This window comes from Zonotrichia albicollis, chromosome 8 (genome assembly GCF_047830755.1).
Source record: "Zonotrichia albicollis isolate bZonAlb1 chromosome 8, bZonAlb1.hap1, whole genome shotgun sequence".
NCBI classification, from domain to species: Eukaryota; Metazoa; Chordata; class Aves; order Passeriformes; family Passerellidae; genus Zonotrichia; species Zonotrichia albicollis.
This window is the reverse complement of record NC_133826.1, coordinates 23,913,372-23,927,262: the sequence shown is the minus strand read 5'-3', so window position 1 is coordinate 23,927,262 and position 13,891 is coordinate 23,913,372. Positions and strand designations below refer to the sequence as shown.

General features: G+C 44.3%; 1 protein-coding gene across 1 annotated transcript in view; it reads right to left on the bottom strand.

Annotated features, from left to right (window-relative positions):
• Positions 1-6,598, bottom strand: part of RGL1 (ral guanine nucleotide dissociation stimulator like 1) — a 54,521-nt gene extending 47,923 nt beyond the window's left edge. The window contains exons 1-2 of the mRNA XM_005487047.4: positions 6,304-6,598; positions 5,387-5,497 (exon numbers count right to left, since the gene is read on the bottom strand). Coding sequence (XP_005487104.1) covers positions 5,387-5,497; positions 6,304-6,330 — 138 coding nt within the window. The 5' untranslated portion in view covers positions 6,331-6,598. The remainder of the gene's footprint in view (positions 1-5,386; positions 5,498-6,303) is intronic.
• Positions 6,599-13,891: the final 7,293 nt, after the last annotated feature.

The following is a 13,891-nucleotide window of genomic DNA, read 5'->3' as shown; positions in this document are numbered from 1 at the left end:
TGGGGATATCCCTGCAACCTAAACCAGGAAGCCAGGAGAAAAATATTCCATGAGAAGTCATTAATAAGGGCTATGAATGGTACCATGGTACTATTATGCCCGCATGAAGGAAGGACAGGAGGAAAGAGCCTACTCCAAACAAAAACACAAGCTGAGCGAGATGCCAAAGCTTTCTTCTGGATAACTGCGTACATGTCTACAGGTAAAATCATTCTGTTCCCTTGAATACACTACTGTGTGGGTCTCCAGCACTCAACAGGCACCTTCCCCTAAGCAAACCCAATGTGAGCACACCCCATCCTTCTCCAAGACAGCTCCTTGGAGACTTTGGAGTGGATGATAGCACAGCTCAGTTTCCACAGGAAGCCTATCAGCTCCTTGGGAGCTGCTTTTCTGCTTCTGCCAAACACACAGCCAGAACTACACCCTGGCCTTGCTCTGGGCAGCCGGGACAGGCTGAAGGAACCTGATTTAGCAGAGGGAGGCTGCTTTAGCCAAAAGTGACCAACACATGCTCTAAATCAAGAGACAAAACAGCAAGCTGCAGCAAGGACAATGATCAGCCCAGCCCTTGCCTGCTGCTTCCATAGGAAACTGCACTCGACCAGAACATCTGGGATCTAAGGGTAAGATGAAAGAGAAATCACAGAGCTGGCTCAGAAGGGCAAGTGGGAGGGCAGGAGCAGGCTCAGAGAAAATGCGAGGTTTTACTTCTTACTAAATGTTGATGATTCCAGGCACCACTTAAATCTCAACCCATAGTTAGGAGGTCTGTGCTGGAAAGAAAGAAATCCAGACTAAACCTTCTTTCCTGCCATACTGATCAAGTCAGAGAGATGGTTGTGTCCCAGGTCCCAGCTGGGATACAGATTAGTTAGCCACAAGTTTTTGCAATGTTTTTCTGTCTGAACTCTCCAGCACAAACTTCCTGCCAATGTATGTGACTGTGGATGTGTTCAGAAGCCAAAGTTGTGGTCACATGCAGTTTTCATTGCAAGGCAATCACTCACACTAAATAAAAAAATATAAATAAATAAAACTTTAAAAAATTACAATTTCTTTCTAAAACACCACAAAATTCCCACTAAAGGTAATTATCAAATAATAGTAGTGCTAAAAATGCACACAAATATTAAGTGATAGTTTTTCTACTTTTCAGCTTTTCCCTCTTTCAACATTTTAAGGTACTGAAAAGCAGCCTTCTAACAGCAGTTCACTGACAATTTTGGAAGAATATATTCTGCTATACACCCAGCATTATAACATTAAAGACACTTTAAGACAAGCTATGTTTTGCCTCCATCTCTGCCTGAACAAACCCCAGAGCCGTAAGTTCAGCAGTAGCCAAAAGGAGAAAGCAAAAAGTAAAAACCAAGTTTCTAAAATCTCCTCTAGATGTGTAATGCATGCCTAATGAAGCAGGCAGCCTGGCCATAAATGAGCTGACTATTTGTCTGTTATCTGGGTATTTAAGACTCAAAGGAAGAGGAGTCCTTGTCATCCATCAGTATAGCAAGAAATTTGGTGGCGAGGATGGCACTGAGGCTTGGGGAACTCCAGTTCCTGGCTGCGTTTCTTGTGACCTGCCCCACTAAATGCCCACACACTGTAGGTCTCCTCCTCACTCCTTCCCAGATGAAGAACTCTGATAGGAAAGGCATTTGCAGGTATTCAGGAGCCCCTCGTGTCTGAGCGCTCACTCCTCGCCATTCCCTCCCCTCCCAGGAGAGTGGTGCCCCATCCCTCCGTAATTAACTCCTGCAAGGGGCGGATAAAGCACTCCAGCCGCCTAACACGGGGCTTGACAATTGCCACTTCACAGCATTTCAAAACCTCTTTGCTTTTGTTTCAGTAATCTTGTCCACGCTCGCACACCACACCCGTGCCTCTATTCTTCCTGCACCACTGTCCCCCATCTCCCCACGAACTTCACCTGCTGCTGTTTCCCTTCTCTCCTGTTTCCCATAGATACGGGCGGAGTTCACCTCCCCTGGCGCTGTCAGCACATTGCTCCACGGAACTCAGTTTTGAGTATTGAGCGGCTGACCTACTCTTACATCCAGAGTTTGGCTGTCCTTTCCTACTTCTGGCTGGAGCATGACTCAGCTCGTCTCTGCCACTGCACAGGTACCTGGCTGTCAGCTCAAGACCAAAGCCCCCCCAGACATTTGTCTCTTTTGCTCTGGTGCCTTTTCTCCACAGACAATAGCACCATCCTCTTTGACATCCAGCCTCCCTGTGGGCTGCATTCACATTCTCACAGGGAAGCTGAATCCCATTTTCCAGGTTCTTTCTGAAAATAAAGTTTCACAACACAATATTCTCTTTCTAACCACATCATTCAAATTCTTTGCTGTGCTCCCAAACCTTCCCTTCCAGTTACCAATATGCCTTTTTCTCTAGCCTGACATAATGCCATTCAAACTGATGATTGTGCACCCCAAATCCTCCTCTTCCCCTCTTCTGAGTGTGCCATCTGTATGTCCAAATCTCTACTTCTCCATCCTGTTCTCTCACAAAGATGTCAGGCCACGTACCTCAGCTTCCATGGCTTTCGTAGCTTGTTCTTCTCTCCAGAATCCTGGAGACCTCTCAAAATCTATCCTGGAGACACCAAAATCCACTTTATTTTCAAGAAAAATGCATTCATGCTTTCTCTGGTTGAATCTATTGTGTTTGGGAGGGATTCTCTCTCAATATTTCTAGAAAGCACACTTGATTTTTGAAGATTTGATACCAATCATCAGCTAAGACATATGTAGAGACAATCCTCTTTTAATATCACATCTGTACACTCTTTTAAGTCAAAACAGTGCTTTTGTGCAGCATCTCTCACAATACTGAGCTCCCACTAGAGCTTTTAATATCCCCTAATACTCTAGTGCTTAAAGTCTTAAGCTTCACTAAATATTTAGTGACTGAGTATATGGTGACAAAAGCAGTGGCTGTTATTGGCATCCTTTGATGTCTACTATTAAATTAAAAGCTAAGAAATTCAGTGATTATCCAAAAGCTTCACACTATTGAAAGTTTCAGAACTGCTGATGCCTGCTTAAGTCACAGCCTGTTTCTCTTTTCCTTTTGTTAGTTGTAGAAGTTTGAAACACAAGAAAGGCATTTCTGTATTTCAGTAGGCAAGTGTTTATGGTGCTGTAGTTGGAATCTTATGATTGGCCTTTAAACAATCCATTCTCTCATCACAGGGCCAGCCATCCAGTGACCCTGGATGGGTTGTTAGGATGGAGAATCTTAGGGAAGGTTTATTAGACTTGACCGGCCACAAGAACCCCAGTGCTTCAGAAGGGGTCATTCTGCTAAGTGGAGTTTTACAGGACACAAATGACATTGAGAAAAAGTTTTTTAAAAATTAAATCCAGGCATGCATATGATCAGTAAGTGAGTTACTATGTTTGTCACTGTGAAGGCTCAATACTTGCTGATGTACAAACAGGTTGTCGACCTTGGGTCTTCTGACTTAGAGCACCATCAAAAAAATTAAAATCAACATTGCTAAATCCAACACCTTGTTAATTTAGTGCTAATGAGTTTCAAAGCATAGAAAAAAATCATAAACCCTTATAAACTCCAGATTAAAAAAAAACCAACCAAACAAACAAACAACAACGAAGTCACCTGATGACAGTTCTAAAAGAGACAATTTGGGTCTTCAAAGCCAAACTGCTGGGGGCAGGGATGGCTCTTCATAAATAATGCTCTGGGTTAGAGGCTATTTATTGATTTCAGGACCACAAAAAAAGCCATTAATAAAACAAGATCACAAGAAGAGCTTAAAATACTTTATGTTCTGAAGAGCTTAAGGGAAACAAACAGCCCATATGTTCCAAAATATTTTTAAGTAATATACACAAGATTTGGGGGTTTTTGCTCATGAAAGAGACTGGACTGGAAGCTGAAGTTACAGATTTATGCCGGGAACAGGTGTGGATTTCTGACACATTATCTCCTTCCCCACAAACATTCTGACCTTAAAAAACCAACAACAGGCACAGGATCCTGACAGTCACTGCCCTGACCCTGCAGTCCCTGGTCCTCCTGCTGGGATGGGCAGCATCAGCTGTGGGGATGAGCACAGGAACACACCAGCTCCCTTCCTCTGAGAACAGGACCAAGGCCTGGCAAACTCCTATTACAAGGAACAACACAGCCCAAGCAGGCAAAAAAATTCAGATTTTTTTTTTTTGTATTCAAAAAACAGACTTTTCTAAACTATGTTTATGGGACACAGACACACTCAAAATGATTTTCACCTCTTAGACAAAACCAGCTGGGAAAGTTGCAGGAGCTCAAATATAATGGGTAGTATTTTCCTGGTAAAAACAGCAGGCAGGAATGGGAAATCTGCCACCCAAAGGAAGCAGATTTGAAATTATCTGTTCTGATGAGTACTCTGTGTACCTCTTGGAAACACGAGAAGGGGAGACTCTAAGCACTATCTGCACGCAGGACAGAATTTGCTTATTTCTCCTGATGCTGGTTTCAGCTCTGCTGTATTGCTTCATGTCACAGGGGCTTCACAAGAAAATGACTGGATAAATCTCAGGGCAGTTTTAAAAGCCTTTAAAATACCAACTTGGATACTACATCAAGCCAACTTCTTATATTACTGCCTTTGATCCCAAAGGAAAAAAAATAAACATAACAAAATACTATGAAAGTTACAGGCATCTCCTGCAGACCTGGCCCCAGCTGCCACAGCTGCACTGATTCCAATGAAGTGAGGACATTTTTTATCAGCTGGGGACTTGGCCTGATAAAGGTGAAGGCACTCAGCAGCACGTCAAATCTGTGTGCATTTAAGCTCATTTTACTTACCATTAAAGCCCTTGTGCTTTGAAAAACAGTACAGAGCTGTAATTCTTACAGAAACGCAATTAATTTCTCATCTGACCAAGAAAGCAATACAGAAATAAAACCCAAACTAATATTCCCTTAAGGTCAGAGGAAGTTTTGCTGACTTTGAGGGGCCTTTACCAGTCAAAACAACATAACTACTTGTTTGGAGACCTGAGATAGGTTCCTAACAGCAGAAACAAGCCATAGTCCAGTCTGAAAGAACTGTTAGATGTTCAGCTTCTCGGGCCATAAACTAAGATCCTTGTCTCTGCACCAAGAATCACCTGATACAGGGCCACAGCTGGTCAAATTGTTTTTACAGGTCAAGAAAAGAGGAAGAGTCAACACAAGGAGAGTGTTATTTCAGATGACCCAGCAGACTAGTTCAGTGTTTGGTTTGTTCTTTTTTTAAAAAAATAATGAGAGCGGCCAGTGCTGGAAGTTAATATTGTAACAATTGCTGTGGAATTCAGCTCCCCGGACGGCTCCGAAGTCCATGAGCAGCCCTCCCCACCGTGCTAGCCTCACTTACCCCCAGCCACCTTGCTCCTTTGTTGGCAGCCTGCTGAATCTGCACCTTTTTAAGGGTGACATTGTAGACGGCTCCGTCTTCTACCTCTTCACCCCCGTCCTGAAATGTGGTCTGCCAGGAAAAGGAGAAAGAAAAATAAGATGAAAAGGAACGTTCTCCCCCTTCTGCTGACCACAATCAGTCCCAGGTGCTCTGCTGCTGCAGGCAGAGCAGAGGAGATGGGCAGCACAAAGTAAACACAGCAATCAAAGCAATCCAGGATACCCTTAGGTTGAGGGAACACTGGAGATATTCTTGGCAAGCTGTCCTTTCCTGTGGTATCGAGGTACCCGGACTTTCCATTTAACTGTTTTTCCCAGACTAGCACATATTTTAAATAGTTGCATAAAGTCTTCTAAGGAAAGAGTTTGGTTTTGATTAGCAGTCGTCTCTTTCCTTCCCCCCTTTTCTGCAGCAATTAATCTCTTTGGCCTTTCATTTAGGGAAGGATTCGCACTTTGAAAACTGCTGAATTACTTCGGCAAGCAGCCTTGAATCTTTGAAGCTACAGAGCATTATAACCCAGCGACATTTTCACTGTCTTGAGAAGGAGGGATTTGTGATTTGCTCTTCCAAAAACCTATTATTCAAGAACAAGAAAAAAAAAAAAAACAAAAAACAAGCAGCTTTAAAGCCGGGGGAAAGCGGAGGAAGGGGGCACAGCATATCCCGGTGCCAGGCATGGCATCGGCGGGCACGGCACGGCCGGCATCGGACACGGCACCCCCGGCACCGGGCACGGCATCGCGGGGAGCGGCACCCTCAGCACCGTGCACGGCATCGCGGGGAGCGGGCAGGGCACGGCTGGCACTGAGCATCGCCGGGCAGCGGCACCCAGGGCAGTGCAGGGGACAGGACGGGAGGGGACAGCCGGTTACCATTTTCGCTCTCCACAGCAGTTTCATCCTCGGTGCCTTGCCGGGCGCCGGGTCGGACGCGCCGCGCTTCGCCCGCCGCGGCCGGGCCGAGCGGAGCCGAGCGGCCCCCGGGCTGCGCGGGAGGGCCGGGCCGGGGGAGGGACGGACGGACGGACAGACAGGGGGAGGCGGCCGCGCCTGGCGCCGCCTCGGCCCGGCCCGCGCAGGGTTTCCTGTTGATGGCCCCGGCGGAGCGCCCGGCCCGGCCCGGCCGTGCCTGCGCTGCCCCGGCAGCCCCCGCTCCGCGTCCGGCCCGGCTCCCGGGGAGGCGCCTCCTCCTCATCTCCCTGCCCTTCCCTTCCCTCCTTCCCTTCCCTTCCCTCCTCGCTCTCCTCTGCCGCTGCCCGGGCAGGGCGCAGGGGAGCAGCGGCGACCGCGGGTCAGGTGTCCGGGCTGCCGTAAGGAAGGAATTTTAAGATGTGCTTAACTTTAAAAACTTACTTCTGCCGCTTGGGAAGTAAGGAAATGAAAGGTTTTAGTAAGCTCTGCCCGGCAGTCGCCGACTCTGTCCTCACTTTTATTCTATATCTCTCACAAAGAAGCCCCCATGAGCCCCTCTGTGGATGTAGCAGCTGTGGGCACCTGCATGCTGACACGATAATCTCAAGACCCCCTATAAACCCCACTAACTTCGTTGCCTCCTGAGCTGTCTTTAATTACCTGCTTTTTGGAAGTTAAAACAGAGAGGATTCAAGTGCACAAATTCCCGTGCAAGGCAATGAAAGTGCTAAGAATTGAAACAGAGCTCAGACCTCCCAAAGCCCCACACTAACCTCCAGCATGTTCCTGGTTTTATTTCCACCAGTGTTAGTACCTGAGGAGCATCGCAGGCTCGGGAGCTGTCAGCACTTCTACTTCTTAATGTGAGAAACCAAACAGAAGCAAGGAATATTATTTTCAGCTACGAAACCAAGATAGAGCTGTGTGGTCACAGGTGCCCTGATCTGGTCATTTGCCAGGCTGTGCTTTTAGTTTACTTGTGTGATCATGAAGTGGTGGGCAATAAACAGACGTCAATAACCTGACTCAAGTGTACTGCACCAAATAATTGAAGTGTATATTTCCCAGAGTCCTGTGGCTTCTCCTGTAAAACTGCAAAGAGCATTCTGAATGCTTTAGATTTTACAAGCCACTCTTCCACATCATAATTTTAATGTGCAGAAAGTGGAGTGTGCCTTGAATCCCTCGTGGCCAGCCCAGCAGGTGTGTGAGTACCTGCAGAGCAAATTGCCATTGAACAGGACCAACATACCAGCATATGCAAATGCACATCCAGCCACAAGAAATGCAGCACCAGAGCCAAAAAATTACTCTGAAATAAAAGCTTTTTTTGTGAGATGATGTCCTGGTGCCACCGTACATGAACTACCATCACTGTGAATGGCAGTCACAAAGCAATGGCACTTACTCTGTTTCTTTACTAAAAGAAAATGGCAGTGAGTTAATACAGTGGGAAGGAGCTCCTATATTTTATTCAGTTGAGCTTCTCTTAAATCATATTTCAGACTGGATCTGTACAGAACACCTTATAGACAGACAAGCTCAGGACTTTCCATTCAAGGCAGAGCAAAGCCCTCTCTGAAGTGATGTTCCTGAATCCTCTTGGCCACTGACAAGTGACAGAGAGAACCTCCATTGGGAAGGAGCAGCAGATGACCTCACACAGTTTATCAAGCAGCAGAAAGCTACCATTTTTATTCACTGGATTTGCCATTAGTTGTGAACAGAGTTAGATTTTCTTCACAGTTAATTTTTAGGGAGATACAGTGCCCAGGCTTTAGAACCATTGATTGGTTTAGATTGGAAATGATCTCTAAGATCACTGAGTCCAGTCATGTCACAGTGAAAGGTTACAGAAGGGGCAGTTATCAGGCATTCTATTGATAACTGTCTGTGTTGGGAAAAGGATATTTCAAGGCCCCTAAAAATCTGCCTTATATGTACAAAACCTGATTCTTGAATTTCTGGAAAAGAGAAAAAGCATATGTAACACTCAGTTACATTTAAAGTCCATTATATAGTGTACAACCACTTATTTGAGACCGAGACAGAGTCTGAATGCACAGGAGAACATGCACAGGAAGATCAACCAGGCTCTGATTAATCTAAAAGATGTTCTGTAAAGATTTTAAGGAGAGAAGGAAGCCAGAAAATGAGGAAGAAGAGTCTACAACTCAGTTTAGTAGAACTGCTGTTTTGCTCTTTTAGCAGACTTTAATCACAAAACTGATCTACACCAATGAACCATGCAGTCAACACCGTGCTAAACATTTGGTTCTTTCCAAATCATGTTCACATGCAATAACTACATTCCTGCCATAATCTAGCCCTGTGCCTGCCCTTTTTACCAAAGCAAAACTGTTCCTCTAATACATCTGAGCATGCATTCCCTCCCACTCACAACCAGAGAGAAGCACAAATCCACTTGTGAATGCAGCTTTGCACTTCTCACAGTGACATGTTATATAAGAAAATACTTTGAGGTCTGGAAAGCTCTCAGCCTGCAGATCATTGACCACTCAGAGCCCAGCAAGGACTGGCCAACTGTGCACAGAGAAATGAGGCAGTGGCAGAGTGATGATTTTCCCTGGGCTTCATCTGTTGCTACAGCTGGCACCCAGACGCCTGCATGGGAAGACAAAGCACAAGATCTATAAAGCAGCTGGAAATAAAGAGCAGCTCTGACTGCCCCTGCTCAGGGCCTGACAGGAGAAGAGGAGGAAACAGGAGTCAGATATCCAAATATGGAAAATATTTGGGAGAGCAAAGGAAAAGGAGAAAGCAACAAGGTGGTGTAAGAATGATCCCTGATGGCTTCTCCAGGAGAGAAAGAAACCACACAGCCTAAAAGGACAAAGCCATGTATCTGAGGTGTGTATGCAGCTCACCTGCACTGGGCAAGGATGTTCCCTGAGAGATGGGGAAAAAAACACACCACTGCTTGTTTTTTAAGTTAAGCCATAGTTTCAAGAAGGTCCTTTCAATGGCAGCATCAGCCCAAGCCATTTCCACTCCTTGGTGCTTGAGTAGGCCAGGAGCCAGAACTGGCTGTTTGTTGGTTATGCAAGACACTTCCTAGTAGCCATGCCTTTGTAGTCAACATCTTTGTAGTATTACCTTTTTCTCCAAAGCAATGCCACCTTAAGGGCATTACCTGTTAATTGAAAAAGAAAATTCCATGAGACGCTCTCTTCATTCCATAGGAGATACAAGAATCCATCATATAGAATAAAGCCTATCCAAAGTGACACCCCTGCAATGGATGATGCCTTTGAAGTGAGTGCCTACAAAAAAAAAATACTGTTTCTATTAAGACTATCTCATTAATTGTTATTCATCTGGTTTCTTTAAACCATATTTAGTTCTTAGTTCTCGCTTCCTCTTTATGGCAAATGCTCTCAATTTTATAACTGACAGGTGCTGTGGTCTACAGTTCTGGAGATTGAAACTAAAAAAAAAAAAATCATTTGCAGGTGAACCACAAAAGCTAGATAATGTAGACACTGTAGAAATCCAAACACAAATCAGTTTTATACTGTGTTGCTTTGACAGCCCACTCTGACATGTAGCTTGGCAGCAGAGAGCTCTCCACCACAGACACTACAGGAGCTTCACCTGGGAGTTCCTTTACGTTGTGCACACCCAAGCTGCAGCTTCCCACTCCATTACACAGTCAGTTTGTCATGGGCTGCCTTAGAGCTGCTTAATATTCAGTGCACTGCAATCTCCTGAAGGTCCTTTATGGCACAAAGCACCTCACAGGCACATATCTCGCATTTCCATCAGCACAGGCAATGCTCTGCATGTGCTGCAAGCTGATGGAGAAGGGAGCAGAGGTTAGCCAGGTCTTCCTCCTGCCTCAGCTGGGATTAATAAACTTAGTTATATATATGTTTTAAGTGACTGAGATGCACTATCACTACATATCAACCAGTCAGAAAAGTTGTTAGAATCAAACATTGAATTTCAGTTACAAACTACTAACTAATCAAAGTGAACAAAATGCTGCATTACAGACTGACTGTCTTCAAGCTTTGCAAGCCTGTGCAAAAGGGAAGCACTGCTCCCCCTTCACTCTGAAAGATGTGACAATGCAGTTGCAGCTCAGTAAAGAACCAAACACACAAGTCTATCATAATCTGTCTTCCTGGACACCAGAACTAAACAGAAGCCTCCAAGTAATTGCAAATATTAACCAGCTTCACTGTAAAATGCCAGAGGAAATGCATCAGAGCTCCCATACATAAAACTAAATTCATGTTTCATAAGGCTGTATGATTAACTATGCCAAGTCAAAAAATGATGTAGTTAAGGAAGCACATCCAGCCATCCCTGACCCTCTGATTTCACATGTGATTGCAATTAGATAGGCATGCACTGTTTCACAGGCTGTGCTGTGCAAAGAGACACAATCTCAGATCTGGGGGGCATATCTCCTCCAGGAACAGCCAGTCCTTGCACTCCCATTGGGAAAGCCTTCAAAGCAGAGCTGGGTGTGAAGGCAGGGGCACATGGCTGGGCAAGTGCAGTCCTGCTGTGTGCTAGGGAGGAGCAGCAGTGCTGTATCCCTGAGCCTCTGCCTGCAGAGGGGTGCAGTACTGCCTGTGTGCCTCAGTCTGCCCTTAGCCCTGTCCCCACTCACTCTCTGGGCTCTTGGAAATGACCTGCAGGAGCAGAGGCTGCAGGTGCTGAAACTTGACTTTGAGTTGCACAGACCACAAAACACCCAGAAACTTTCTGTGCACCCAAAGTGCTTGGAGAGGTCTCATGTTGCTGTTCCATGCCCACGTGGCCCTGCAGCTTCAGAGCAATATCTTTCTCTAATTTTGTGCTGCACAGCTCCTCAGTGGCTCACAGTAAATCCTCTCTGCTGCACATTTCAGCAGCTTTGAAGCAAGAAACAACACCCTGGAGTGCATGCTGAGAACATTGTTTTCTGAGGCTCACGACTCAGTCAAATCAAAGCCAAAACTAAGGCACTTCATAGTTATGGCTGTTTCAATGCCAGATTTTAGCCCACAGGCCTCAGCTGCTCACACTGCAGAGCTGTTCATAAGAAGGCAGCAAAAAGTCTTTATGGAGGGGGAAAATAGTTTTCCACTCTCCTCATATTCACAAATGGATGAAATGTTTTCACTCAAACTTTCCAAAAAGTTCACCTTTGAGCAGAGGCCAAGGGCCTTATTTGAACAATTTTAAAACTCTCTGCAAAGAATAAATACTTAATCATATGAAAAGGCACTGCTCAATTACAAATTTGACTGTGGGTAACTCTCCTGACATCAATTCCATTGTCATGGGACCTGAATCAATCTCAGTGCTTACACAGAACTAATAAAAATTATCCCTGCCTTCTCCAACAAAAAGTTATGGAAGACTGAGAACAGAAGGTTAATATATCCAGCAATCATTTCATCTGTGCAAGAACACAACAGTGCCATAACAGAACATACCAAAATGCCTAAGCCAAAAATCTTCTTGTCACATATAAAATAAGTCAAATGGCTCTCATATTGATATTTGAAAGATTGTCTTCACTGTGTTTCAGATCTCTTTTTTTGCACCTAAGTCAGGTTTAATAATTAAATTGGCCATTGCACAAACATGTATTGGGTTGATTCAGCACAATGCTGATTTCCCTCATTGCTCCCTTAGGCTGATTCTCCATAAGAAGCTTCATACTTTCAATACATAATTACAAATTTATCCTTTATATTATTGGCTGGTTAGTACTCAATGCTCCCCTCATTCCCAAATTACTTGCCAAGGTTCCCATTCTTTTTGAGCACGCTTCAGTTTCCAGAAAAATAAATTTAACTATTTGATTAAATGTGTTCTCAAAACTTCCCTTCTGCCCTGTTTCATTTTGCTTTGATTACAGATATACTGCACATATGCCTTTTATGGCCTTGTTGCAGTATGTTTAAACAGGATAAATCTCTGTTGGCTATAAGGATCTTCATCTCCTAATTCTGGCAGAGAGTCTTATTCATTCTTCCTCTTAAAAGAGACATATTTCCTCCCCTAGAAGCCTGTATCACTCTGGTATCCTTTAGTCCAAGCACTCCCCAGAAGACTCTGGGTTTATTAATGATATTGGAAGTTTGGGGTACTGGGAGTGCTTCCCCTTCTGCCTGGGGCCCCTGTCCCTCTTTGCCAGGGAGCTCTGTATTTATATCTAAGTTGCTCAAAGACCAAGGACTTCATCCCTCCCACCCACTGGGTTATAATCAGATGGCAGCGTGTCTTAGGTTTGACTCACTCCCTTCATGCACACAACAGGTAATGAGGAGTTTGAATTTCAATGCTGTCCCTACAAACAATCCTACTGTTTGCATTTTCTTGACCTCTAAGATTAAAATAACAGGGATAAATTAATCATAAATCTTTTATGATATTTCCTTTTTAAGTCTAAATTATCTATATTAAATTTAAGAACTATGTCCCTCCTTTATTGTGGGACATGGTCCAGGATACTCAGAAGTTCCTAGACCCCGATTTAAGGAACCTGCTGAATGCCTGTCATGTCAGAGAGATCTTCTGGATTTAGAGATGGTTGCACACCATGGACAATTTTCTCAGCCAGATCTAAAACAGTCTTGCAAGCTTTTTACTGACTCAAAATTTTTCCAAGCACTCATGCAACAATAAGCCAGAGTTGTCATGTCTTCATTGGGCTAAAAGGGAAATAACTGAAGGGAAGCAACAATCCATCTTATCTACAGGTCTCTTGATTTTTTTAATGCTACATTCATTCTATCTGACTTCACCATATCCTACAAAGATTTTATAGTCCTTCTACAGAGCCCAGGAGGCCCTATTAAATCAGACTCCTGTTAAATCAGAAAGCTTCCCCACAGCTTTCTTTTGAGCAGGGAGGAGCCACAAACAAGAGAATTGTAAACAAATATGTAACAGATAACTCTAGAAATAGATATAGTGGTCCCTTTGCAACCACATGATGTTTTTTCATCATACATACTCCTCAAACAATTAGAATTGCAGAGCTTTACTAACTACTGCAGCCCTGGAATCTCTAAATTAGAAATTGTATCTTTTGAGTGCTGTGCAATAAATCGAGGTTTGGGGAAACTGGGGTTTGGGGGTTTCAAGTTACTTTTTTCTTTGATTAGTTTTGCCTCCTCCATCTCTAAAATTTCCTACAGTCACATAAGACAGTCTGTACAACAGTGACTTGCCTTCCTCAGCTTCCATGAATCTTCCTCAGGGGAGTTGTTCTTTCATCATCTAAAAACTCCCCAGCAAGTTCCACCCTTGGAGAAGAAATTCTGTAACTGTTTGAAAACAAGACAAAGGCAGTTCTGAACTGCAGACAGCAACACATTCACTTCTGATTTCCATTATGTTCTCTCTCTCATGAGACATAGCAGTTGAGTAAAGTCACAACATGGATGAGGAAGAGGCTCAGTCATGTCCATCAGATGTTGTGCCAGCCACACACACAGTGGCACTCTGGTTTAATAAATGAGTGCTAAACAGGTTTCTGGAAGCGTCTATTTTTCTTAGGGAGGCAAAAATGCCTATATCA